Genomic DNA, 27,861 nt, shown 5'->3' with positions numbered 1-27,861 from the left:
TTGCGGCCCGGTAAATGGCGCTGTGAGCTGGACCCGGCGCCGGGGGTTGGAAACCGCCAGGAGACAAGAGCTGGCGGGTGGGTGCCCCAGTGAGGGTCACCGGGGTGGTGTTCTCCGCCGGTGTACGGGTGGGCCCGTCCGGGCTGGGTTTGGGGTTAGGTATTTAGGGAGCAGGGAGCAGTTCAGAATTAGGGTAATTGTTAACATTACAGGAATTATTTTAAAACACACACAACAGCAACAAATGCAGTGAATTCATGAAGATCAAATGCCAGTTAACTAATTTAAGCAGTCTGGGGGGAAGAAAATGCTGAACATGATGCATTTTGATAAACAAGAAGACTTAACTGCGCTATTGGCAGAGGCTAACATAGCACTTACTATGTGTCAGGCACTGTTCTAAACCCATTACATTTGGTCACTTATGTAATTCCTACCTTATGAGGTAGATAACCATTTTACCACCGTTTTACAGATGGGAGACCTGAGGCACAGAAAGTAAGCCAAGGTCATATAACTAGTAACAGGCAGAGTAAGGATTCATACCCAGGCATTCTGCTTTTAACCTCTGCTCTACTGCCTTTCATTGACAACCTTGACTTTATCTGTTTAGGAAACGTGCTATCCAGAAGGAAGCTTGTACAGAGACATGTTATTATAGTGGTGTTCTGAATCTCATCAGGTTTGTTGGCAATTTCCCTTTAGACAAAGGGCTTAACAAAGGGTGCCTTCCACAGAAAGTTTTAAGGAGAAAAGAATACAAATTTTCATTTAACAAATTAATTAGGCCCCCACACAATTTCAAAGTCCCTTCTCCTGTTCCATTTCTCTCTAGCTTTTTCTCTGTTCTTATTTTGTTTCCACTAGGTTAAATCATTTGAAATTGCTGATATTTCACTGCTTCTGACACACAGAAATGGCAACTTCATATGTTTAACCCAGTATTTAAACATCTTTTTGTGTGAGAATTTAGGAGTCTACAACAATCTTTTAGCAAATTGTTTTGGCTTTGTCTCCAAAGTATACCTTGAATCCTTTTATTTCTCTTCATGTCCACTTTGGACCTGTGGTTGGTGCCACCACCTTCTCTCATCTGGATTACTGCAGTAGCCTCTTGACGGGTCTCCTTGCTTCTGCTTTTTTCTCACTCTTGCTTCCTTAAGGGACCAGAATATTTTAAAAACAAAAATCAGATCATGTCCTTCCCTTCCAATGGTGTCCCACCATGCTTAGAATACATATCCTGGCCCCTGCTCACCTCTCTAGCCTAATTTTATTACCACATTCCCCTTAATCCACTGCTTTAGACACAATGACTTTCTTTCATTTCCTGTAAACACATCAGATTCATTCCTACCATAGAGACTGCATAAGCAATTCCCTTTGCCTGACAGGGTCTTCTTCAGAACTTCCCAAGGCTGGACATTTATATTTCAGTTAGAATGTCAGCTCTCCAGAAAAGCCTTTTCTGACTACTTGTAGTAGTCATTCAGCCACTCTGTTTCATTTCATTATTTATATTCCATATACCACTACTCCTATTCAATATTTGTCTTGTATTCCTTCACTGTAATACAGGCTTATAAAAGCGGGGATTTCTTTTTTTTTAATGAAAAGACAGAAGCAGCTCCTTTATTATAGCCCAACAGTTGTGACAAATGAAGACACATCCAAGAACAGATAATGAAAAATTTTGAATTATTGTCATTGTTTCTCATATTCCTGAGACTCTTGAATTAATATAGCAAACCAGTCTGAAGATAAAAAGCTAGAAGCTTTATCAAATACATTATGTCTGGTAGAATGTCTACACTGAACTAACTCAAAGTCCTGGTAGTAGTTTGGGTTTTATGTAAGAAATGGCATAGATTTTTCTAGGAGGTATTGATGTACTTACTCTTCATTTGAAGCCAAACTGACTGTGATGGTTTTATACTTTTCCAATTGGAGTGTCATGTTTATCTCTTCTTTATTTCTGACTTAGCTTTATCTACTTTCTGGAGGAGCCAGGATGTTCTTTTCCATAGGTGTCAAGAATACTGATCCAAGGGGAAAAATGAATTTAAGGTCAACCCTTGAGTAACAGAGTGCCTAGAAAGTAGCATTAAGTGTTTATGCAAAAAACTCAACTTGTGTAAGAGTTAGACATTAACGTAACTTATAAATATATGCAGTAGGTGAAGAAATGTTTTAACTTAAAATTATTTCAAAGATTCCAGATTTATTGTGTTGTCATTGCTTTACAAATAAGAATGGTATTTTCTTTCCCATCTGACTCCTATTGTATATGCAAATCACCACAATAATGTGAATAGCTATTTACATATTTTATGTGACAATGAAATACTAAAATTGTTCAAAATATGGAATTATACATTTGCTGGAGGGTTTAGGATTTTAACCTAGTAGATAAGGCACTATTTCCTGATTCTGAAAAAGGATTTCCTTCCAGCTATGTTTTTATACATTGATACATGGAATATATAACTATTTCTGCATTTTTAGATGTCCTCATATTCAAGTTTGTATTTTTATATAGATAGTAAAATAGAATTTGTTTATAATTATCTAACTGTTGATTGTTCTTCATAGGTAAGTTATTTTTAAACAAAAAACATCAAAAGCACGTAATCATTTTCACGTCTTTGAGATAAAGTTAAGGCTATAGGAGAGTTTTCCAAGACTATCTACTGAGTGGAGTAGAGAAAAACAAAAAGGCACAATAACTGGATTAATGAAATTTCCTTCCTTGTACCCAGTATTACGGTGATATATAATAGGGTAATTCAGCATACATGGGAACTTATGGTTCTTACATATAGAAATTGTTCCATTGCTAATTTCCCCAGAGACTTCTGCAGTAAATACTATGAAGTGTGTATTAAAAATAATGCGTAAAGCAGGTCTAACCATTAATAAGTCCTCTCATGCAATGGCATATCCAAAGACCTTTAGTCCCTATTGCTGTGCTATTGGACTTGCCAAACAAACCAAACTTAAAATCTTATTAAATTGAAATGAAATTGTAATCCCAAAGTAACAATCTATTTTTCCCCCTTTTCTTTCCTTCCTCCCCACACCTAACCTGAAATGCCCTGCCTTTTTTTTCCTAATAGTCTTCCATCTGAAAGGACAGCATTATACCTTTAATTTTAACATTCACTATTTTTCTCACAGTCTTACATGGAAATATCTTGTTATATCCTGCTCTATCCCCAATACCTAAAATAGAGGCGTGGCACATAGCATGCACTCAGTAAATACCTGTTGGATTAATGAATAAGAAGAAAAAGGTAAAGAGTCCTTGGCAGCACAGAACTTAGCCTCACAGAATTGAGGTGGTTTGGAACATAGTGAATGGGACCTACCCTGAGAGTGAGAAGATCTTGATCATTGTCCAATTAATAGGAATGTAATGTGATTCACCTATGTGGATGTAAGTTTTCCAGTAGCCACATTAAAAATGTAAAAAGACAGGTGAAATTAATTCTTAATGTATTTTATTTAAACCAGTATATCCAAAATATTATTTTAAAATAATATCTTATTAATGAAATATTTTACATTCCTTTTTCATACTAAGTCTTTGTAATCCAGTGTGTTTATACTTACTACACATCTCAATTCAGTTATTAAATTTTCATTGGAAGTACTTGATCTGTATTGAGATTACATAAAATTTTGAATGGAAAAAATAGATTCCTATACCCGAAATACTCCGAACATACTTAAAGGTTTTCCAATAACTGAATTGAGTATCAGTTTTTAAATTTAAATTAAAGTGAAAAAATTTAGTTCCTCAGTTGCGTAGCCACATTTCAAGTGCTCGATAGCCACATGTATCTAGTGGCTAATGTATTGGACAGTGCAGATCAAGGATAAAGTGTCTATTTGTGGTTGGGTCAAGGGGCAAAGGAGAGGGTAGCAGCAGAAGTACGGTATAGAGAGAAGAAGGTCTAGAAAATCATTTTGTGGGGTAGTAAAAGGGTCTAACAGTGCTGGCCATATATAACATTTCTAAGTTGAATCTTATTGTATATGATGTGGAACGGTCATGGAAATCAGATTATTTTCCTATAGAGCAGTGGTTCTCAACTGGGCTGGCAGGGCGGGGGAGAGATTTTGTCCCTCAGGGAACATTTGTATCTCTTAAGAAATTTTTGCTTGCCACAAGTTGGGGCTGCTGGTATCTAGAGGGTAGAGGCCAGGAATGCTGCTAAACATCCCACACTGCAGAGGACAGCCCCCCACAGCAAGAAATTGTTTGGCTGAAAATGTCAGTAAAACCAAGGTTGAGAAACTGTGCTCTAGAGGATTTGAGTAAGAAAGACTGAGAGATCTATTCTTTTAGAAACTTAGTCTAATTGCCTTGTGATATTACTAAGGGGAGAACAGGTTGTTTTGAAGCATTTCAAAGTTTCTAGCAGTTTCACTGTTGATGGACTTTTTGATTAGACTATAAAGAAATAATTTCATGCTCAGAATGAGATTGTAGACACATTCAATAAAGATAACATAAATAATATGTGCTGTGCATGTAAGACTCAACGACCTTGGGATAAGCTGATCTGTTCACCTTCGTATGGCTGTGGCATATGACCCACTGTCTCAATTATAATTGATGTCAATATTGGAATTACTTGTCACTCTTTTCTTTCTCTATCACCATCTCTTATTTTATCTTTGTTCCTTTCCCTATACCCTTGCTCCTTTTTTATCACTCTCTTTTTGTTCCATCCCCTTCTCCTCTATCTTGTTTCCCCCCTGTTCACCAAGGCCCATGCATACCTCCGACATCCTCTCCTACCCCAACTCTCATCTGTTTCCTCCCTTTATAGCTGTTGGCTCCTCATTCAAAATCACCAGTTTAACCACCATTCCCCAACTGTATCTGAAAGAACTGCCCCCGTACTCCCTTTAGATGCCTCTTAAAATCACTGTCTGTTCATGAAAACTACAAACTACAAGTTCTTGCCTCCCTCCAAAAAAAAGAAAAACCCTCCAAAAAATTTGGGAGGAGTGATGCATATGTTTTTGACACAACTATTTAAGAAACTGCCTTCCATGTTTAGGGTTCTTTTCGAGCAGGTGCCATCATTCCAGGATGGCTCTCTGCTAGAACTCAGTGGTTCTCGTTACGGCGTCTAACATATTACACCTTCTTTTCGAATAACTGTGGCTGTGATTGAACTCAGAGCTCCTCTTTCTAACTGCTTGCATCCTCACCAATTTTTTTGTGCGTTTCTACAGACTTACTAGGACACTGCCTAATCCTTCATAATACTAACAACTACTTAGATCTCCTTCAACCTCATGCCCCCTTTGCCTTATGCCAGCAGTTATCCCAGGTCCCACTGGACTTTCTTCTCTTGCCACTATCACTCCAGGCTGTCTCTGGCCCCAAATCTTTCTGTACCTTCCTGACTCTTATCCTTGCCCCTCTGGTCAAGATCAGATGGTGGACACTGTGGTGGCAATTTGGAATCAACACCAGACTAAAAAGGGTAGCATAGTCTCAGTGCTCCAAACTACTCTTCACTCAGACTTTGAGGGTGTACAACTCTAAGACTAGAACAGTTCTTTATACACAACAGGTATTCAAAACTACTACCTGAATAGAATGTTCAATCATACAGAGTACGTTAGAGGAAAATCAGTCTGTCATCGTTTTTACCCATTTAAGTAAACTTAATGTTGTGGTAGCCAAGATCATCTTTCTTACCATTGCAGAAGTCTCTAAATTCAAGGATAAGATCAGAAACATGAGTTTCCCCTTTAAAGACTGTGAACAGCTTCTACACATGACAGTTTTTTAGCAAGACTGAAGGTAAAGGGGGAAAAGCTATCATTCATTAAGCATCTAACTTTATTTTTTAGAAAACGATGTTTCTAATACTAAAGATTTAATACTTTACTTTTCATGATCATTAAAAAATCCTTTGTTTCAAATGTTTTGAAATAGTGCTCAGATAAATGAAAAAACAAGTATGAGTGTGAAACTTGATGCCTTAAAATATTTGTATCAGTTGATGTATACATTCAAAGTAAACTTACTTTTATTTTTTTATAAGGAGCATTATGTTCAAAAGATATAAAAACTCAGTTTATCTTTATGGTGTTATGAAGAATGATTTAAGAGTCACCTTCCAATAGTAGTAGACACAAAATGATTCTGGTGCTTTTCCTACTCTCAAAGCAAGTATGTGTAATTAATGTCTTCAGTAAGAGATTAGATCACTTCCTGATCATTTTGGTGATGGCTATTCCTAGAATTAGTGGTTCGTGGCAGTTTGATGGTGTTGTAAATTTGAACGTGTTGGCCTTTGGTCACAATTCCTGTCATGCTATAAAATTCTCAAACTAGTGATGTAAAACTGTCGCAAATACGTTCATGAAATGCTAATACATTCCGAAGCCAAAAAGAAAAAGAAAAACTAAATTGTTCACTGTGTCTTAAAGTATTAGTGTCCTGAGAGTCCCAGTTTTTCATTAGTATAGGGTAACTGACAGGGGATGTTACCTTGTAAAGGTAATTACACTCTTTTTATAGAGATAAGGTAGTAAGTTAAGCTTTCAATTTTGATTATTAGGTTATTGTATTTACTTAATAGTCATCTTTCTCCAATTACAATACACTCTCTTTCTAAGGCTGAAAAAGTACCACAGAGTTATTTTTACTAAATTACTTTGTTTTAAGGTGTTTGTATTTTATCTCCTATTGCTATTACAGCCTCTTCAGCTATCTCTTTTGCTACCTTCCTGAACTCAGAATCACATACCAAAGCTGGAAGTTACCTTACCAATGATTGAACAGCAATGTCCTTGAGAAGTTTCTGCAGTGATAAAAAATGGTCTGGATCTGTGCTGTCCATTATTGTAGCTACCAGCCACACGTGGCTATTGAGCAGAAATGTGGCTAATGTCACCAAGGAACTGAATTTTCCACTTTATTTCAGTTAAGTTTAAATGTATATAGCCATATGTGGGTACTGGCTGCCATATTTGACAGTGCAGTTCTAGACCAACCTCTCCCGATCTCCCTCAGTTTAAATGACCTGAGATTCAGAAGAGAAGTGACTTATCCAAAGTTACAGATCCCTAACACACTCCATCATCCCCCTTCCCAGCAGCTCCCACTGATGACTTATAGCTTTCCTCTCCATTTTAATGTTTTTCTTAGCCTGCTATCTTTCTGGTGGTTTCCTCATTTTTTTATCACTGGCAAAGCAAAATATTCCACAAAATTATTATATTCCCCACTTTAAGATAAGGGATATTTAGGCCATTATATCACTAATGATGGGGAAAAACAGTATGGTTTTAGTTCTTAATTTCAAAAGCAGTTTTCATCTATTTTAACTTAATACAGCATACCCGGTGGGCTTCTATTATATCATCTGCACTTTGCAGAATGGGAAAATGAAGGCAGAGAAAATATGAATGTCTTGCCTAAAGTCATACACTGAGTGGCCAAGGAAAAAGGAGCCAGAGTTGAGAGGTAGAATTCACATCTTTCAACCAGGACCAGGAAACATGGTTATTTGGGGCTGCAAGTGAGCAATGCTGGCAGTGGACAAGGCTTTCTGAAATAACTCTTAGTTCCTTCCAAGAAACTGAACTGCTTCAGAAATAAAAGGAAATTTTACTCAGGTAAATTCTCTGGTGCCAGAGAAATTTTTAATGATGATTGAAGCTTTGCCTACATCAGGATACTCAAGGTCTCCAAGGCAGATTTCTCTGATAACTAATTAGGCCTGAGTGTCTAAAGAACTTTTGTTATTTCCACCATATTAGTAGAGCTTATTTGCTGTATGAATTCTTTGATGTCTAATAAGGGCTGAACTTACACGGAAAGGCCTCCCACACTCATCACATTCATAGGGTTTTTCACCTGTGTGGATTCTCTGATGCTGAATGAGACCTGTGCGCCCACTGAAATCTTTCCCACATTCTTTACATTTATAGGGTTTCACTCCAGTGTGTACTCTATGATGTCCAATGAGATGTGAGTGTTGAATGAAGGCTTTTCCACATTCGTCACATTTATAGGGCTTCTCTCCAGTGTGAGTTCTCCTGTGTTTACTAAGGTCTGAGCTATGACTGAAACTTTTTCCACAGTCATCACATTTATAGCGTCTTCTTTCTCTCTGTTGCCACTCGAATCTGCCTTCACTTTCAATAGCATCTTTGGATTCAGGATACTGAGGAATAGCTTTGGTAAGTCTGTTGTTTATTTTCCCAAGGAATTCCATGTCTTTGGGTATATCTTCCTTCTGGGACAACTCTTCATTCTTAGTCTTGGTTTTATCACCTGTAACAAATGAACAGTATACAAACAGGTCCTATTCTAGGATTAAGAAGCAAAAAGCCTATGGAATAAAGAACATGTAAATGTTAAAAATGTGTTATAAAAATGAAAAGTCACATGCAATGCAAAAATTAGATATCTGGCACCATCAAAACATATATTGACAATATAGGGAAGAAATTAAAGAAGAGGCCAGTAAGGAAGATAGCAGGATACATTATTTGTGAATAGATTATGAAGAGAGGAAAAGGCAAAAATGTGGATGAGGGGTTACCTGGCAATCCTGTGCAAATGCAGAGTGGTAAATAGGAACTACACACATGCCAAGGATAACTAAGAGGGATAAACAGGGAGATTAGAAAACAGATGGGGAGGGAGGTAAAATTTTGGGAGAAACATGAGGGGTCTGAAACCTAGGTAGTAAGTGGGAGTAAAACCAAGTAAAAGTGACTGGAGAAGGTAATGGGATCAGGGGTCTGAGAGGAATATAGTGAGTTGGAACCATTAAAGGAGAGAAGTATGTGTAAATAATAGTTAGCTAAAAGCAGAGAGAGCATGCAGGTCAGGATAAATGGAGGAAGCTAAGCAGGAAGTGACAGTGAATGGTCTGGTGTATGTGCTGGGTGGAATCCTTTTTCTGAAACTGACGTCCTCACTATCATCTCCTCCTGTCTAAACCCTAGCTTGGTGGTTCTCAAACTTTATTGTGCATCAGAACCATCTGGATGGCTTATCAAAACATTGCTGTGCTACCTACCCCCAGAGCTTCTGATTTGATAAGGCTGGAGTAGAACCCTGAAATTTGCTCGTCTTGGTATGACAGACACTGCTGGTTCAGGGACTGCACTTTGAGAGCCACTGGCCTAGCTATTATTCAAGGTCCATCTCAAATGCTGTCTCCTCCAGGAAGTCTTCCCTAACCTCCTAAATCGGATGTGCTCTCTCCCTCTTTCTGATCCCCATATCCTCAACCCCAAGCTAAGCATAGAACTTGGCACATAGCAAGTACTCAATAAATATTTGTTGAGTTGAATTCTATAAGAAAATAGGTGTTTTGATGATTTGGAGGGAATAAACCTATTTGGTCTTAATGCTGGGTGTCACCTATTTGGTTATGATGAAACCTCCATCTCAACAGGCCTAGGAATCCCAACTGTAGAACAATCATTTAATCACATATAGTTTTCAGTGGTTCACTCGGTATGATGGAAGAAGCAGCAAGAGCTACTAGAACATTTCAGTTCCTGGGCTGGGTATGGAAAACACTGGCTCTGGACTGAGCGCCATGAACCCCATTCTTCATTGTCATCACAGTGTCCCCATCCTACCAAATCTTCCTCAAATCTTACCATCCTCCTTACAATATATTTTTTTTAATCAGGCAATAAATTTCTTAAAGTTTGGTTATTTGCTCTAAAATGATATTGTTTTGGAATCTAAATACCATATTATCTCAGGCTAGAAATTACAAGGACTGGATAAGAGCCAGAAAGTCCAGATATCAGTCCTGGCTTTGCTGAAAATTGTTTAAATGTTGGCAGATTATAACCATTTTGGTTTCCTTATCACCTCTGTGCCCTCCTCCTTTCCTATAGTTTGATCAGATGACGAAATGTATAATAAAGCATGTGTAAAAGTATAGCGTGTGGCAGAAGTACTGCTAAGTTAGTAGGTTAATGATCATTAAGCAAATCACAGAAATCAGAGACACCCCCATACCATTAAGAAAAGTGTTTTCAAACATCAACATATTGGCTCAACAGCTTCTTTTACATACTGGAGTCACTGATGGTTGGTTTTCGGTGGCTTACTGATGAAGATGAATATCTTTTAAAAAAGGATACAAAGAGTTGGCACTTATGGTCAGTTTACCACCTTCAGGGGAATCTACCAGTCCTTAGGATGAGTCTCTCTCCTACAACTTCAGGAGAAGTCTGGAGAAAAATCCCTCACCAGGACTTGAAAATATTTTTTTGTTTTTAAATACAGGGTCAGTTTTCCTTGTTCAGAGATTCAAATTACAACCCTCTCCCTTACATCTGCAATTGAACAACATAAAGAAAATTGTATGGAAACTGTCAAATGGGAACTTTTCTCATCTCAGGGACCTGCAGTCTACTTGGCCAACTGGAGTTTCAGGGCTTTATGTATCTCTTCCAAGTGCCAGCTATTCCCAGGCTAATAGGATTCTAGGAGATCTTGTTTCAGAACTGACGAAATTAGGAGTATTTCATTTTAGCATCTTCTGCCAGGGCCATTCTTCCAATTTTATTTTGGCATATCCAAGAGTCCCTATCAGTTACATTCCAGGTAAGCCCAGTCCTGCTCGTCACTGAGATGAGGCTATGTCCATAAAGACCATTTGATTACCATATGTACAACTTGCTTGACAGTCTAGAGGGAAAGAACAAGGTTAAATGCTGACTGAAGTGAAACTGGAACAGAGTTAAGCAGACAATCACTTACTGCTACCACAGAGTCAGAGTTGTGGGTTAACAGAACATCCAAAAATTCCCTTTGAAATACCTGACAATGTGCTACAAAGAACTGCAAAACACTCAGTTCTCCAAGTTCTCTCATATGTGAAGATAATTCTGTATTAAGTGACCACTATTATAATTTCCAGGTATGTTTACAGAGACGAGTCCCATTACCCTAGCCAACGGCTAATACTAATAATCTTGCTGAAATGGATACAATGAAAATTTTAAAATGAGATATTGCATAAAAGTCTCTCTATTTAACAATACATTTATTTTAAAAGACACTGGCTTTTTGGTATATTATCATGATGGTTTTAAAAAATTGTTCTACTAGTAGACAGGAGCCCCAGCTTTCCCTCTAACTCCTTATGGAAACTTGGAAAAGTCACAATCACTGTGGGTATATCTGTTTAATTGTAAAATGAGGATTTGGACCAGATATTACATTCTTTTAATAAAGTTGAGAGGCATTTCTTCAAAGTATTTGTTGTGATTTCTGCAGGGTTTTTTTCTTTTTTTCCTTTGGTTTTGCTTTGGTGGTTTTGTTTTTTGTTTGTCTGTTTTTTGGCGGGGAGTATAGTGGTAGTGGGAACACAGATAAAAATTGTGTAAGATTGCCAGGGCTGTACCTTAGAAAAAAGTCATATTAATACTGTTCAATGCAGACAAAGTAGACTTCCCTAAGAAGTCATAGGCCTCAAGGATAGCTAGATTTCATGAGGTATCTTTTGGTAGATTAGATTAAGAAAATACAATTCACATTTTAACTGTATAGTATTCCCTTGAAAGGTTATTTTGGTAGCAGCACATGTGTAAACCTCTATAATTTTAGGTATAGGAAGTGTGTAATTTTCTGGACTTCCATTAACGGGAAGCAGAGTGAAACTGGTCCAGAAGTATTAAAAAAAAAAAAACAGAAGGAAAGATATCTAGAATTTAAAGTTTTGCATAGATAAGCCATTAGTCATAATAATTCTCCGTGTTCTCTGCAATACAATTTAGCACAATAGACACGTTAAATTATTATTGCGACCTATTTTATAAGTGCATGTCCTATCTTCTCTGAAAGGTGAGGAGAGAAACTTATATGGCTTCTCACAGAAAAGAGGTGAGGATTCCACAGAGTTAAGCTTACTAAAGCTTATTAAAATAGTCTGACTCTTTCAGCTTCTGCCTCCTGATACTCTTGGTAAGACTCATTAACTTCTAAATACCAAACTCAAAGGACTCTTATCAGTCCTCATCTTGTGTTCTATTAGTAGCATTGATTACATCTGGTGAACTCCTCCCCTACCCCTTGGGCCAAATAGCAGCTTTTAAGTGTAATGAAAAACTGAAATACAGTTCTTTCCATGATAGGGCAAGGGTAGGAAGGGAAATAAGATCTTCCACAGTGAGGTGAAGGACAAGCAGGAAAACTTAAAAGGGAGAAGATGAAAGTGAGAAAGCTCCTCTGTAACCTAAGGAAACAGCTCTTCCCTCATAAACACAGACTCCTGCTCCTTACCATTCCTTTGGGGCTCCCCAGATTCCTGCTCCTGCTGGGTCTTCTTGGGATGGAGCTGGATAGTCAGTGACTCATGTGGCCTTCTCAAGGGGGCCAACGTGTCCAAAAGTGTGTCCTGTCTTTCTGAATTGGCTGGGACCTGGGAACAATGAAGTATGATTGGGCTTGCAAGGTAGATTTTGTGAAAGAACTGAAAGAACTTCAGAGAAAGATCAAAAGAAGCATGTGCCAGGGACCAAGGCCATGGAAAAGAGGACAAATTCTGATGCAATTGCAAATGGCAATAATGACTAAAAACCAAGAGACGCAGTCTAATCTGTACAGTTCAGGACACTGGAGAAGAAAATTCGGTGCCTCTAATAGTGATCTGCAGAGGTCCAGAATCAGAGTCTGGGAACTTGAAAGGTACCTTAAAGATCATCGAACCCAACTTCCACCAAATGGGGGCATTTCTTCTATAGCCATGTGGTCCAATATGATAGCCACTAGCCAGATGTGGTTACTGAGCACTTGAAATGTGGCTAATACAAATTGAGATATGTGAAGTGTAAAATACATTCAAATATTGAAAACTGAAATTAAAAAATGTAAAATACCTCATGTTTAATATTGATTACATGATTACATATTTTTGGTTAAATGAAATGTATTTAATTTCACAAATGTGGCTACTAAAAATTTAAACCACATATAGGGCTCACATTATATTTAATTACCATATATTAAATGTATATTTAATTACATGTATTAAATGTGAATGGGTCACAATTAGACCATGCTGTTCTGTATTATCCTTATTATCTACTTGAACCAAACCTTGAAGGGGAGTTTTTTATTACAAGGTAGCCTATGTTACGTATAGGTAACCATGAATGTTAGAAAACTGTTTTCCTGATACCTTTTTGCCTTCCTACCGCTTCTCACTGATCCTAGCCTTCCAAACTGACATAGAATCAGTCTAGTGTCTCTTTTTAATCAGTCACACTTAAGTTATTTGACACTGGCAGTCAGTCCCTAAGCCTTGTTCTTCTCTAGGGTAACATATTAAATACCTTCAGGTATTCTTTCATACGCTTTTTGCTTTGGCTTGGTCTAAACCCTGCTCTCTCACAGCCAAATGACCGCCCCCTTCCCACCTGCTTTCGAGGTTCATCAAGCTCTCTCTCCAGATCCTCCAGCACAGTCACCGCCTCCTCTCCAGTCTCTGGATGGTGTGCCTGCACCCATGCTTGCAGGTCCCTAGGGAGAATGCTCAGGAACTGTTCAAGCACCAGCAGGTCTAAAATCTGCTCCTTTGTGTGGCATTCTGGCCTCAGCCACTGGTGGCAAAGCTCCCAGAGCTGGGTAAGAGCTTCACGGGGTCCAGGTGCATCCTGATAGCAGAGCTTCCTGAAGTGCTGCCTGAAGAGTTCCCTTCTGTGAGGACTGTACTTTTGTGAGATGGAGTCCTGTCCCCCATAATGGTCTGCCTTAACTATTAAAAGTCCTTTTTGTTCCTCAGGTTCCAGGGATGTGGCCATTCTGGGCTGTTTTTCAGGAGATTAATCCTCTATCTGGAACTGATTCAAGGAGAATCTCTTAGAATCTTGTCTCAGAGAAAAATCTGTTACCATAGAGAAATGACAAAAGCTGCTGTGAACATAAACACTGATAAAGGGAAGCAACCAGAACTGAGTAGAGAAAACAGTCTGACAGGAGGCTGTAAATAAGAACACTGAAGCAGGAGCATGCATTTGAATCTGGGCTGTTGTGTAATTTAGAGCAAGTTACTAGCTCCTCATCTGTAAAAATTCTCGTGTTTCTCATAGGGTCGACGTGTAGATTAAATAAGTATGCGAAGTCCTTGGCCTGAGAGCAAGCACTAAATAAACGCTAAGTGTTAACAGCGTTGTCAAAAGCCTCTTTCATTCCACAACCTGAGATGTACGGGTCCCTAGGATGCAGTGGTTGTGGGGTACATGCGCCAACTCAGGAAGGGGGTTAGGATGAATGCCCTCGCAGAGCAACTCGTAACCAGTGTTCCCTTTCGCTCCGTTCTCCCGGGATGTCGGCACAAGTCCTCTCTCGTAGCTATGTCTGGAGGGAGGGGACAGCCTGTGAGGGGAAAGTGTGGGGAGACAGTTGCTGCAGACCACGACTATGCCCTGCCCCCTCCTCCACCCAGGAGCCGGGAGAGACTCACCTCGCGCCGAGAGGTACAGGTGCGACAGCTAGCGTCTTTTGGGCGGCCCGAACAAAGGTCAGACTCAAACCGACCAATCGGCGCTGGGTCGCTGTCAGCTGGGCACTTCCGGGCCGCTCTAGGAAGCCTCGCCTCGGTGGCGTCCGCCGGGCTGCCCACCCTCAGCTCTAACCCGTGGAGGGCCCGGTTCCTGTACATTGGACTGATGGGACTTAGGCGCCCGCAAGCTGTTTTTTTTTGCTCTTAAAAAAAACCTTTTTCCCTCTCAAGATTTTCTTCCCCCACTTAATTATTAAATAAGTAATATGGGTATGTAATGCATTCACATGGTTCAGTGTTTAAAAAGAATTATAAACTATAGTGGAAAAAAATCTAAAAAGAATATAGGTATAACTGAATCACTCTGCTGTACACTCGAAACTAACACAACACTGTAAATTAAGTAAACTTCAATAAAAAAGATTAGAAAAGAAAAGGATAACTGGCCCCCGCATCTAGATTTGGTAACCATTTTTCGTGACATATGCTATATCATTCCATAGGTATATTACGCAGGTTTAGATTCCCTCACCCTCACCCCCAAATACACACACCCATACACAAATGGTAACAGTTCTGCAACTTGATTTTTTTTTTCCCTCCTACTAATTGATTTTGGAGATTGTACATAAAGGGCTTCTTCCATCTTGCTCTTTTTTAAAAAGAATAATCACATAGTATTCAGTTATGCCATAATTTATTAATAATTACACTATTGATGGTCAAGTAGGTTGTTTCCATTCTTTTATTTTTCAATCAATGCTGCAATAAATTACTCTGAACATCATAATTTCTTGTGTGTAAGGATATACCCATAGTATATATTCCTAGAAAAAGATTTACTAGAGCACAGAGTAGGGGCATTTGTACTTTTCTTAGTGCCAAATTACTAATCATAGAACGCATCTGCGATGTTTACCTATACTTGCCAACGAAATGTTATGAAATATTTTGATCTTTGCCAAGCTGACGGGTAAGAAAAGCTTAGGTTTTTTTTCTCCTTTCTCTTTCTTTCACAAATATTGATTATTCACCTACTGTGCCAGGCACTGTTCTAGAAGCTGGAACTAGTTTAAAGTAGAACAATGCCCGTGCCTTCATAAAACTTCTAAGTGTGTGTGTGTGTGGAGGGTGGGGGTAGGGAGGCAGGCAATAAACAAACAAGAAAAATATATAGTGTATCAGATGGTGGTTGTTAGTGCTCAGGAGAAAATAAAGAAAATATGGAGTTTGGGATGACAATGAAGGAGTAATGCAATTTTTTTTTTTTTTTTTTTTTTTTGCGGTACGCGGGCCTCTCACTGCTGTGGCCTCTCCCATTGCGGGGCACAGGCTCCAGACGCACAGGCTCAGCGGCCATGGCTCACGGGCCCAGCCACTCCGCGGCATGCGGGATCTTCCCGGACCGGGGCACAGAATCCGTGTCTCCTGCATCGGCAGGCGGACTCTCAACCACCGCGCCACCAGAGAAGCCCAGGAGTAATGCACTTTTAATAGGGTGGTCATTGAGGACCTCACTAGTACATTGACTTGAGCAAAGATTGAGGGAGATGAGTGAGTGGGCCCTTAGGGGTAAAGGGATTTCTGGGAGAGGGATAGAAAATGCAGAGGCTTGGAATGGAGAGTATTTTAAATAATCAAAGAACAGGAAGGAGACTTATGTGTCTGGAGCTGAAGGAGCAAAAGGGTGTTGGGAGTAGAGAGAGAGAGAGATGAGGGTCTTGCGTGAGTGCGAGGATATTGTTTTGTACTCCAAGATGAAAAGCCGTTCAGAATTTCTGAGCAGAGGAGTAGCTTAATCAGACTTAGGCATTGAAAAGATTTTTCTGGCTGCTGTGTTAACAATAGACTTGTAAATGTGAAGCTATTGCTACCTTGGAGTGGGGAGGGACTTTCTAAGTGTGACATAAAAAACCCTAAAGACATAACTGAAAAGCCATGAAGAGAAAGATAAACGGAACTGGTGATGGAAAAGTTTAGGATTTTTGAATGAAAAAAAAACCACCTAAAATATAAGCTCAGAGTAAAATATACCACACATCTCAAAGACACAGGGCTGATTTTCCTAATAAGCAAAGACCTCTTGAAAAAAAAAAAAGAAAAGAAAAACGTGAACAGGCCAGTAGAAAAATTGGCAAAGGACCTAAGTTGGCATTTATAGAACACAAATATTGATAGACAAAAATGACTGTTAAAAAGTATTCAAATTTACTACTTAAAGAATTTACATTAAAACAATAATGAGATTTAAAAATTCTTTTCCATTACTAAAGACAAAAAAATCGATAATATTCAATATTAGAAAGTGTGTGGAAATAGAGGCACTGTTAGTTGTATATTTTTGGAAGACATCTTAAAATTAATATGTCTGTACTCCTTGATCCAGCAACTTAGCTTCTTTGAATTATCCATATAAAATACTTATACAAATGTTTGAAAATGTGTACAAAGAGACATTTTTTATTTAAATGGGGAAACTTGAATATCCAGCATTTGGGAATTTAAATTTCTATATACCCAATCACTTTTTAAAAAATTTTATTTTATTTATTTGGCTGCGTTGGGTCTTCATCGCTGCACGTGGGCTTTTCTCTGCTTGCGGTGAGCCGGGGCTACTCTTCGTTCTGGTGTGCAGGCTTCTCACTGTGGTGGATTCTCTTGTTGGGAGCACAGGCTCTACGCATGTGGGCATCAGTAGTTGTGGCTCATGGGCTCTAGAGTGCAGGCTCAGTAGTTGTGGCACACGGGCTTAGTTGTCTCGCGACCTGTGGGATTTTCCTGGACCAGGGCTCGAACCCACATCTCCTGCATTGGCAGGCAGATTTTTAACCACTGTGCCACCAGGGAAGCCCTTATATCCTCATCATTTTTAAAACTAAAAACTATAAGATGCCAAAGACATACTGAGTAAAAAAAGTAAGTTACAAAACAGTATGATATGATCATTTTTGTAAAATAATCACCTTAAATGTGTTCTCAGTGATTATCACTTGGGGTAAACTTACAGAGAACTTGCATTTTATACATTATATATTTCTGTTAAGGTTTAATTTTTATAAAAACTTAATACTGGTGTAAATAGAAAAAGATAATTGCTTTTAAACCCTATTTATTCTTCACAACTTACAAACAATTTTCCTGTTTGGAGAATGCCATCAATATCTCTTTTCTCTCTCTGAAATTCTTTGCCTGACAAGTCATCCTGTAAAAGAGTACAACTCCTTTAAGATGAAAATCAGATCTAACTTCCCTGTGCTTCAGGCAAATATAAGTGATCAAGTAAACATGGGTGGAACATTTAGAAAGCGTAGTAATGAGTGACTTTCATGTAAGCTTTAGAAAACTCTCCTCTCTGGGGAGAAACATTTAGACAAAGGATAACCCCTGTTCTTCTTTCACTAGAATTACATGATGGAAAGCCAAAGCCCTTTCCCTTGACTGGCATAATATGTCCCTCATAGCCAACTGAGCAAATAAAACATCTAGAAAATGCTTAACTATTTCCTGTTCCCCCTTTAGTGCACGGTGCACTATTAGCATGTTTCTCCCTCCTTATATAGTGCCTTGTTGTATCAAATTCTCTTATCAGGTTTTCAAACACAAACCTTGCTAGAGGCCATGAACATACTGAGTAGCCCAGAGTATTCTTCAGGTACCCCTGGCTTCAGTCACTCGTCAACTTCAGAGAATCAACACACCAGCGCCTTGGAGCACCAGCTGTGGTAACTTGAGTGGTTGAACACCAGACAAAATGAGGCTTCCAACCACTGTCACAGATCCTGTTAAAATCCTGTCTCTGCCCTTGGCTTAGGTATGTCCTTCCTCTACTTGGATAAAGCCTCTCTGACCTCTTTACTAAGGCATAAGCAGACAGTCTATGTATGACAAGGAGAGTCCTCTTTTCTCCCCCTCTAGTTATATCTTCCAAAACTACCAAGAAACAAAGCAAAGCAAAACAAAAACCCAGAAAAAACACTAGTGGACAATTTAAAAAAATATCAGCACTTGGTAGATGTATATACTCACTTGCTTTCATTATTTCAACAGAGAGAAAATAAATGAACTAAGAATTCAACTCAAGAAATCAGAAAAAGAATGAGAAATTCCCAAGGAAAAGGTTAGAAAAGAAAAATAAAAGTAAATGAATTAAAAATAGAAAAAGTCATGTTAATAAATAAATCCAAGAATGAAATCTTTGTAAATGAGCCCATAAAAACAACAAACCTATGGTAAATCCAAGTGAGAGAAGAAAATTAAGTTATCAATGACAAATAATAGCAGATGAGGTAAGTATGCTACCAAAATTTTAAAAAATCTTAATGAAATTGATCGTTTTCTGGGAAAAAACCATTAGTTCCGAAATTCATTCAAGAAGTAGAAAAATCTAAAAAAACCAATCCTAAAGGAAATAATTGAAAAAACTATCAAAGAATCATCTCCAGAAAGGCTCAGAAAATTCTGTAGCATTTTAATTTTTTAAAAGTATTTATTACATGTGTAGGATAAATTCTAAATTTTCCATTTGGAATATAAGACAAGTAGAAAGAAAAGAAGAGAATCGTTCCATTTTCATCACCTAAATACAGTCACTATTGACATTTTGTTGTCATTCCCTTCCAATTTTTGATATTTTTAATCTGTTTTACATAGTTGTGTGATTTTATTCTAAAAGCACTTTAACAGGCTATTTAACATTTTAATATAATAAAAACTTTTCATTTTATTACAAGCTTTTCATAAGAATAAATTATATGTAGACATTGAGATATAATAAATAGTGCTTATAGAAGAGATGGAAAGTTTACATGAGATATATATTGATAATAAGGTGCCTGGTATAGTGTGTGGGACACAGGGGTTCAACAGATGGTAGCTATTACTGTTATACTTTGCAAAGTGCTTTTCCTTTTGCATATATCATTATTTAATTTATAATGGATATTACTATCTCACAACATCATGCTTTTTCCTCTTTAGTGGAACAGGCAAGCCACATGCCTCACAGAGAGAGGCCAAGAATATATTATTGCTCCTCAGGAGAATCCTTCTGCTTGTTTGGTTTTGCTAAGAAGGTAGAGTTCAGGCTGAGCAGAGTTCAACAAGTTGGGGCTTAGAGTGGTAAAGAGGGGCGTCCTGTGTCTCAACACTCAGAGACCCGTGCAGAACCAGATTCCTGAGTGGTACATAGAGTAGTGAACTCAGGTTTGGGTTAGGATCTTTCATATGAGGGATTTGGCCTACATGGCATAGAAATAAAGGGTTGATTATTACTCTGAAGTCACTGGGAGGTTAACGACCAAAACATGGTCTCGAGCCTCTACAAACCCTCAACCTCCCCTTCATGTTTCTTTAAAGGTTGCTTTTTCATTTATTATGTTTTCACTACTTTTGCTTCCATTTCCTGTTTGAAGTTTGTTTTTCTGGCATCTCTGGTCTTTCCCTTTTCTCCCTAACTTCTCTTCACTTTTCTCCTCTCCTAGAGTTTATCCCCATCTTTCCATTTCTTAGCTGCTTTTTCTTTTCACTTCTGCCTACTCTCCCATTAAGGCCTCATCCCACTGCTTTCCCACAACTGCTCCTATTACTGAATGTTTCACATTTCAACGGTTCTCTTCCCCAAATGGTCTCTGCTTTTGGCCTTGTGTTTTTTCAATTTTTCCACTTAATGTTGACTCCCTTCATGTGTTTTTATGTTTTTCATCTCACCTGATTAACTGGTCTCTAAGAATTTGGTTAGAAGCTATTATAATTGACTTTCAATAGATTACCTATACATTCTATCTAAAGAAAATTTTAAAGTGGCTTTCCTCTACCTTCAGGTGCTCAAAAGTTACATTTTAGAATTTATTATTTAATCTAAATCTTCAAACTGTTGCTAGCAGAAAACCCTTTCTTCAGAGAAATCTTATTTAGAGGCCAATATTTAAAACGAATTAAAATGAAGCTGTTTCAGTGGTGAGGGACCTAGAGCCCTGAAGCCTCTCTGAGAAACCCTTAGGGCAGGGGCAGCGTTCACACAGACAAAATGAATTAAGGGGGGGATATAAGACAGTAGGAATCTGTGTGGCAGTGGGGACCATGTCCAACTAGACAACAGTGATAATCAGCTCCAGTCAGTTGTTCCCACATGGGAATGTGGTGCTCAGGGTTGCCACATCATGCATTTTTGTAAGAGAATCTGGAAAGTCAGACTTTATGTGAACTTAAGTAGTTGCAATAATTTTATATCACCAAAAAAACTTTGTGAGAAAAATGCATGTGCAGGCCAACTACAGCCCATTGGCCTGTTTGCCCTCTCTGGTTTAAGATGTGAAAGGTCACTGGGAAATTGCACGGTAAATCTTCTTGCTCTACTGCCACTAACCCATCCTACCCGTGCAAATCATAGTTCATTCCAATATTACAAAATGGCTTTTGTATTGCACAATGTTTTAGTGTATGTAATTGATTGGTTAATGTATTTTATCAAGTTAACCAAAAATTCATGGTTTTTTAAAAAAATGCAGATCAGATGTTAATTCTAAATTTACACTTTAGACAAGATTATTATTCCAACTCCAAAGAAAACGGGAGAATAAAAAGGGAAAGGGAAAAGAAACAGTAGTAATCTCTAAAATCTTGTTATTTGTCTAACAGACCATTTAGATTGCCTGAGCCACTTGCTTCAGAGAAGAAAAGTTTGAGAATATGGAATGAGCCCTTCCAAAGTCCCAGTTCATCACATGATGTGCTTAGTGGCAGAACCATCACAATGTCTTGCTTGGTAAGCTGTCAGGTGTCTGCCTATTTCAGCCTCTATAAGTATTTGCAAATGACTGCTGAAATTGCAATAGTGATCACAGAGTTCCCTACATCTAGCTGTGCTTTTCTGATGATGTCCCACAGGAATGGACATAGACGGAAAATTCTACATCACTCTTGACATCGCCAGGGCTTCTCTCCAGTGTGGATTCGCTGATGTACAATGAAGTGTGAGCTCTGCCGGAAAGCTTTTCCACACACATCGCATTCATAGGCCTTCTCTCCAGTGTGGATTCTTCGGTGTCCCAGAAGATGTGAGCTATAGCTGAAAGCTTTCCCACACACATCACACTCATAGGGCCTCTCTTCACTGTGTATTCGCTGGTGCCCAACAAGAGCTGAACTATGACTGAAAGTCTTTCCACACTCATCACATTCATATGGTTTCTCCCCACTGTGGATTCTCTGGTGACGGAAGAGGCCTGAACTCTGACTGAAGCTTTTCCCACACTCACTACACTGGTATGGCTTCTCTCCAGTATGGACTCTCTGATGTTTTATCAGATGTGAGCTCAGAGAGAAAGCTTTCCCGCAGTCATTACACTGGTATGGTTTCTCTCCTGTGTGGGTCCTTTGGTGTTGAATAAGGCCTGAGCTGTAATGAAAAGCTTTCACACTCATTACATTGGAAAGGTTTTTCTCCAGTGTGGGTCCTTTGATGCTGAACAAGGTGTAAACTGTAATAAAAGGCTTTTCCACACTCATCACACTGATACGGTTTTAATTGGCTATGTATTCTCTGATGGTCAGTAAGTTGTGAGCTCTGAATGAAAGTTTTGCCACATACATTACATGAACAGGGTCTCTCTCCAGTGTGGATTCTTTTATGTCTAATGAGGCTTGAGTTTTGAGTGAATCTTTTTCCACATTCATCACATTTATATCTTCTGTCATTTGAAGTGTTTCTCTGATACCTTTCTGTCCATCCTTCATGTTCTTGGGTTTCTCCACATTCAAGAGCCTCTCCATTGATTTGGTCTGATAGCTTTTCTTGGGATTCCATATCTACAGTAAGCTCCTGCTTTTGAACCAATTCTTCTTTCTCAATTCGTATCACATCATCCGAAATAAAAAATACAGTATTCAAATGTCACTGAAATATACAGGAAATAAAATGAAACACTTATACTAGAAGTACACAGCTTCAATATACCAACAAAATGGTTTTACAACGTTTGAGGAGGAAATTGGGAGATGGCAAAGGAAGAGAGGACTAACAGTGGCTGGACTGGGAGGGGGTGATTCAAGAAAAGAGTGGAGAAACATCAGGGAGGATTAAGAATGGTCCAATGAACAAGCATCATAAACAACAGAAGAAGACCTAAGATAAGAATGGGTTCACCAGGAAGGCCAAAAGTTGAGTAGAGAGGGGTGAAAGAACAGAAACTGGGAGGAACAAAATGAAAGAGGAAGCTGACAGTGGCAGGTACCAAGTTGCAGTCATGAAACAGTTCTGTGCAGGTTGCTCTGAAGGCCTCTGGGATCAGCCACAGAGAAGTATCACATTTGTAAACAGGCAGGACAAAGAGATTAGAGTCTAGACACAGGGGGTAAAAGAGGATGTTCTCATGTGGGGACAGACAGAAATTGCTTTAGCTCCCAGAGACATTACTACTCTTCTTGCAAAGAACACTGGAAATCTGTCAAACCTGAAGCTACATTCTGTGGGTCATTCGAGATTTCCCAGGAAACCAGTACTAGCCCAGAGAAGGTTCTTTAGCAGACCCTAGACTCCCATCTGACCTCATCCAAGGAAAGCATGATTCCATAATTCCTCTGCCTTTCTTTCCTACAGAGGTTCCTTTGAGCAGAGTCCCGACACTCCCCATTCTTCCAGGGTGGGAGATGTGGCCACTTCCTCAATGATCAACAGTTTCTGAGAAAAAGTGAGATTGTCCCATTCAAGCCATGTTCTCCCTGAAGTAATCACATTTTTAGGACCCAGAGTAAAGGGCAGAATTTATAACCATGTAGAAATAGTGCAGGGAAAAGTGGTTTGCTTTGTGTTATAAAAGATATTAAATGGGAGAAAAAAGGGAAAGACTACTATGGAGCCAGTTGAAGATCTACGATGTAGTACAAGTCAGACCTAACTCTAAACAGAAGCACTGGGCTGACTGTGCCAAAATGCGTTGCCTAAAGAGACTCTGGGATGAGGGGTGAGAAGGAGCCATGGTCAAACAGCACATTCCAGACTTCTGAGAGTGTGGATGAGGGAAGAAGCTCACTGGCAGTCTGCCTGAGAAAAGTGACAGCCACTTCTGGGTCCTGGAGCTCCCATTCTGTGAAGGGCAGAAACCCAGAGATAAGGCAGAGCTGAGAAAGAATGTTGCCAAGAGTGAGAGAAGCCTTTCCTCGGGGTTTCCTTTTAGGACAGGAACCTGCAATAATTTCCTCACCAAACCAGCTTGCCACTATGGTAAAAAACCCTCATTGTTAGTGGTTTATATAAGGTTATCTTAAAGTACTTAGGTGCTTTAAAACTTTAATTTATGTTACAGTTACATTAGATATATCTGTGTAGAAGTTAAAGGCAAATTACACAAAGAGATGCATTTATGCAAGAACATAGTCTTTTAGAGCCATTAGCAAATAAAAAATGGCTACTGCGGATGGGTTACAAAGCAGCATTGCACATATAATAGAACTAAAATCCGTATCAGCATGAGAAAAAAATTTATGGATTAATATAATAAAGTACAGCACAGAAACTCAATTTCTAACTGTCTAAAAAAGGTTGGGGGCTTCCCTGGTGGCGCAGTGGTTGAGAATCTGCCTGCTAATGCAGGGGACACGGGTTCGAGCCCTGGTCTGGGAAGATCCCACATGCCGCGGAGCAACTAGGCCCGTGAGCCACAACTACTGAGCCTGCGCGTCTGGAGCCTGTGCTCCTCAACAAGAGAGGCCGCGACAGTGAGAGGCCCGCGCACCGCGATGAAGAGTGGCCCCCGCTCGCCGCAACTGGAGAAAGCCCTCGCACAGAAACGAAGACCCAAGACAGCCTAAAATAAATAAATAAATAAATTTAAAAAAGGTTGGGGAAAATGGTATACTTCTAGGCAGGATGGCGCCATGAGTTCACACTTCAGCTCTAAATACACTGAGTAAAAAATAAAAATAAATCTAAAAACCCATCTGTGCTAAAAAGTAAGATAAACATCTCTGCAGACCAGAATGGAAACAAAAATACACACGGTGGCTACAGTTGAAGCTGTGGGTCTGCTGGGCCCCAGAGAGTGACTGAAATCTTAGTCCCAGAGGAAAATGGGGACCTAAAATTACTTCCTGAAAGGAGTAGCACCAGCTCACTGCTTGATGCCAGAGGCTGGGTGGGACACGCAGGTACACACATACACAAGCACACAGACACATACAGAGAAAGATACAACTCTGACCAAGAACCATGTCAAGCCACCTGGAAGCCTGTGACTACACTGGTGATATTTGTGTATGACATGAAACAGGAGCCCTAAAACCTGCTTCCAGGGGGCCAGGTAACAGTAACAACAGAATAGCTAAACATGGAAGCAGACGATGTTAAACAGATCAGAAAGAACTCAAAGTGAGCCTAGATAAGAAAATTTCAGAATGAATGGAACACTAAGAAAGATGGTTCACAAAGTCAATTGGAACATGAATTCAATCCAGATGAAGTTATTTTCATCAAAAATCCTGAAAAATTAGTAGAATAAAGATACCTAAAAGAGCTAAATGATGACATACCATCCATGGCAAATAAGCATGGAATTATGAAATAAAATAAGCAAAAATGAAACAAAGATATGTGGTATAAAAACTAAATAGAAATTTTAGAAGTGGATAAACTAGAGACAGAATAAACTCAAAGATAACAGAAGAGGAATCCACTAGGATGTACCACAGAGAGACAAAGACATAAAATATGTGAAAAAGTGGCTAAATGAATAGATTGATAAGTAGGTTCTAATCAGTGTATTCTGGGAGTTCCAGAAGAAAATAATATAAGGAATTTTAAAAGCAGCACAATTTAAAGAATTAGTAGCTGAGAATTTTCCGAGAATTGAAGAAAAACATGAGATCTTAGAGCAAAAGAGCATTTTCAGATGAAGCAAGACAAACAAAAATAAAACCCTATCAGGACACACTTTTTAATGAAAATTCAGATCATAAAGGTTAAGAGTAAATCTAAAAGCCACTAATGGATAAAGATGGAATCCCTAAAAAAATTTAAAAGGCAGTAAGACTGATAGTAACCTTTTAATAGCAAATAGAAGCTAGAAGACAGTGAAGTAGTATCTTCAAAATGCTGAGGAAAAAAAATTGTCAATTAGAATTTTACACTAGCTAAACCATGATTAAAAAGGAAGGAGGGCAAAATAAGGGTATTTTCCGACATGCAAAGGCTAAGTCTACTACCCAAAGAATCTTGCTAAAATTATTATTATTTTAATTTTTGAATTTTATTTTATTTTATTTTTTATACAGCAGGTTCTTATTAGTCATCCATTTTATACACATCAGTGTATACATGTCAATCCCAATCTCCCAATTCATCACACACACACACCCCCACCACGGCTTTCCCCCCTTGGTATCCATACATTTGTTCTCTACATCTGCGTCTCTATTTTTGCCCTGCAAACCGGTTCATCTGTACCATTTTTCTAAGTTCCACATACATGCGTTAATATACAATATTTGTTTTTCTCTTTCTGACTTACTTCACTCTGTATGACAGTCTCTAGATCCATCCACGTCTCAACAAATGACTCAATAAAATGATTATGAAAGGATGAACTTCAACAAGAGTGAATCCAGAGGAAAGGTGCTGACATGTAAGAATCGTGCCTCAGAAATTGATAAAACATGTCAGAAAACTTAACTAACATCTTAGTATTAAAGAAAATGTCCATTTCACATTTAAAAAAGAAACTGGTTCCTAAGAATGACCAACTGTAATCAATGGAAGGAGCTTCAGACAAGTGAAGTGGAAATACAATATGCTAACTGCTGTGACAGGTATGCACAAGAGGTATCACATAACTCAAACATGTAGGAAAGTATCAAGAAAGGCTTCCTGAAGGAGGCGACAGCTGAGGTGAGTCTCGAAGAATAGCTCTGAGTCGGTTTGGCAGGCAAGTGGAGAAGGTATGGTCACAGGTGGTGTTTTATGAATCCAACAGGGTGGTGATGTGTGTGGCAGTGCAGTGAGGGTGGCTGGGAGAATGTTGAGCATATTTGCAAAACCCAAATATGTCATGGGCCTGATAGGACAGGGAAGGAAAGAAGCACTGGGAGGAAAAAAATGGGCTAAATAACTAGAAATCTCCACTGAAGAACTGAAGAACAGGGTAGCAGGACAGAGAGAGCTAGAAGAGGAGGAAGTATGAGCAACAGCCTTCCTGATGTTCTCTGCCCAATGAAATGCTACCCGTTTTTTTTATGACCCAGTTCAAATCCCAGCCATTCTGCTACCACCAGGGCCTGAAGAAGTAGATTTCTTCTCCTAAGAACCTGATCTCCAATTTGGCACATAATCATTCACTGTCTCAAATCAACAGCTATCGTTTTATGGATACTCAACCCCTTTAGGGCAGGGATCCTCAGAGAACCCAGAGCTAGGCTTACACACAGTGAAAAGTAAAGATTTACTGACTTCTTAACAGGACCCACAAAGCCCCCATTTTCTGGTTCCTGACCATCTTCTCTCTGCTACTCTGCCTGTCTCTCCACGTTCCAGTCACACTGGCCATCTTTCAAACCCACCAATTTCTTTCACACTTGTTTTTGCACATGCTCTTTTGGCATGGAATGCTTTCCCCTCTATTATTCACTTGGTTAATTCCTACTCTACTTTTAGGATTCAGTTACCATGTTATTTCCTCAAAGACACCTTCTCTGTCATCCCTCTCCCCCCATGTACAATCTATCATGGCACATTTATTTGTTTAGTTGTTTGTTTAATGCCTCTGTCATCAGATTATTATAAGCTCCATGAAAACAAAGATCATGTCCACTTTGCTTACTACACCTAGTGCCTTGCACAGTGCCTGGCATATAATAAGTACTCAATATACATCTGCTGAATGATGAATGATTCTAAGGTCTCCAGGAGAGCCATATGACCTAAGTGTCAATACTAACCACAATCCTGTTGCTGTAGAGCGTCCTGAGATTCACCCTTAAGCTGGATCTCCATGGGTTGAGGCTGGAGATATGTTGCTTTCTTAGCTGGGTCCAGAGGTACTGATGTCTCAGAAAGAACTTCCTGTGCACAGGCCTGGGTTGAAACCTGAGGACAAGCAAGCTCATTTAGGCGTCTGAAGGGCCAACAGAGTAAATGATACCCAGAGATCCCACAAAGGACCAGCCTGGAAGCTCACTCCCAACTATCTCTCTGCTGAGCATAGGGCCCTTTCCTACCTGTTGGCCTGATTCATCCAGCTCCCTCTCCAGATCTTCCAGCATAGCTACTGCCTCCTCCCCACTCTCTGGTTGAGGCTCCTGTACCCAGTCCTGGAGCTCCTCAGGCAGGATGGTCAGGAACTGCTCCAGCACCAGC

The 27,861-nt window shown here is 39.2% G+C and overlaps 2 protein-coding genes across 8 annotated transcripts; both read right to left on the bottom strand.

Moving 5' to 3' along the window:
* Positions 1–1,029: 1,029 nt before the first annotated feature.
* On the bottom strand, positions 1,030–27,566 carry ZSCAN16 (zinc finger and SCAN domain containing 16). 7 transcript variants are annotated; one of them, XM_067752298.1, is made up of 5 exons: positions 14,481–14,565; positions 13,435–13,901; positions 12,299–12,437; positions 7,848–8,311; positions 1,030–2,039 (listed from the first exon to the last, which is right to left on the bottom strand). In XM_067752298.1, exons 2-5 carry the CDS (start codon positions 13,816–13,818, stop codon positions 2,031–2,033), a joined length of 996 nt encoding a protein of 331 aa, XP_067608399.1. In that variant the 5' UTR covers positions 13,819–13,901; positions 14,481–14,565; the 3' UTR covers positions 1,030–2,030. The 7 variants fall into 7 exon arrangements, 6 of the variants coding, with proteins under 6 accessions (XP_067608399.1, XP_067608395.1, XP_067608396.1 ...); XR_010946714.1 differs by lacking the exon at positions 1,030–2,039 and adding an exon at positions 10,028–10,135 and having other exon boundaries at positions 8,175–8,311; positions 14,481–14,566; XM_067752294.1 differs by lacking the exons at positions 1,030–2,039; positions 14,481–14,565 and adding an exon at positions 27,444–27,566 and having other exon boundaries at positions 2,202–8,311; positions 13,435–13,851.
* Positions 18,998–27,861, bottom strand: LOC137231717 (zinc finger protein 135-like). The gene is given in 4 exon segments (XM_067752285.1): positions 18,998–21,933; positions 21,935–22,362; positions 27,444–27,591; positions 27,723–27,861. Coding segments are annotated over 4 exon segments (1,095 nt in total). The 5' UTR covers positions 27,740–27,861; the 3' UTR covers positions 18,998–21,431.

Source organism: Pseudorca crassidens, chromosome 10 (genome assembly GCF_039906515.1).
Source record: "Pseudorca crassidens isolate mPseCra1 chromosome 10, mPseCra1.hap1, whole genome shotgun sequence".
In the NCBI taxonomy this organism is placed as follows: domain Eukaryota; kingdom Metazoa; phylum Chordata; class Mammalia; order Artiodactyla; family Delphinidae; genus Pseudorca; species Pseudorca crassidens.
Note: the sequence above shows the minus strand (reverse complement) of the source record. Positions and strands in the feature narration are given on the sequence as shown.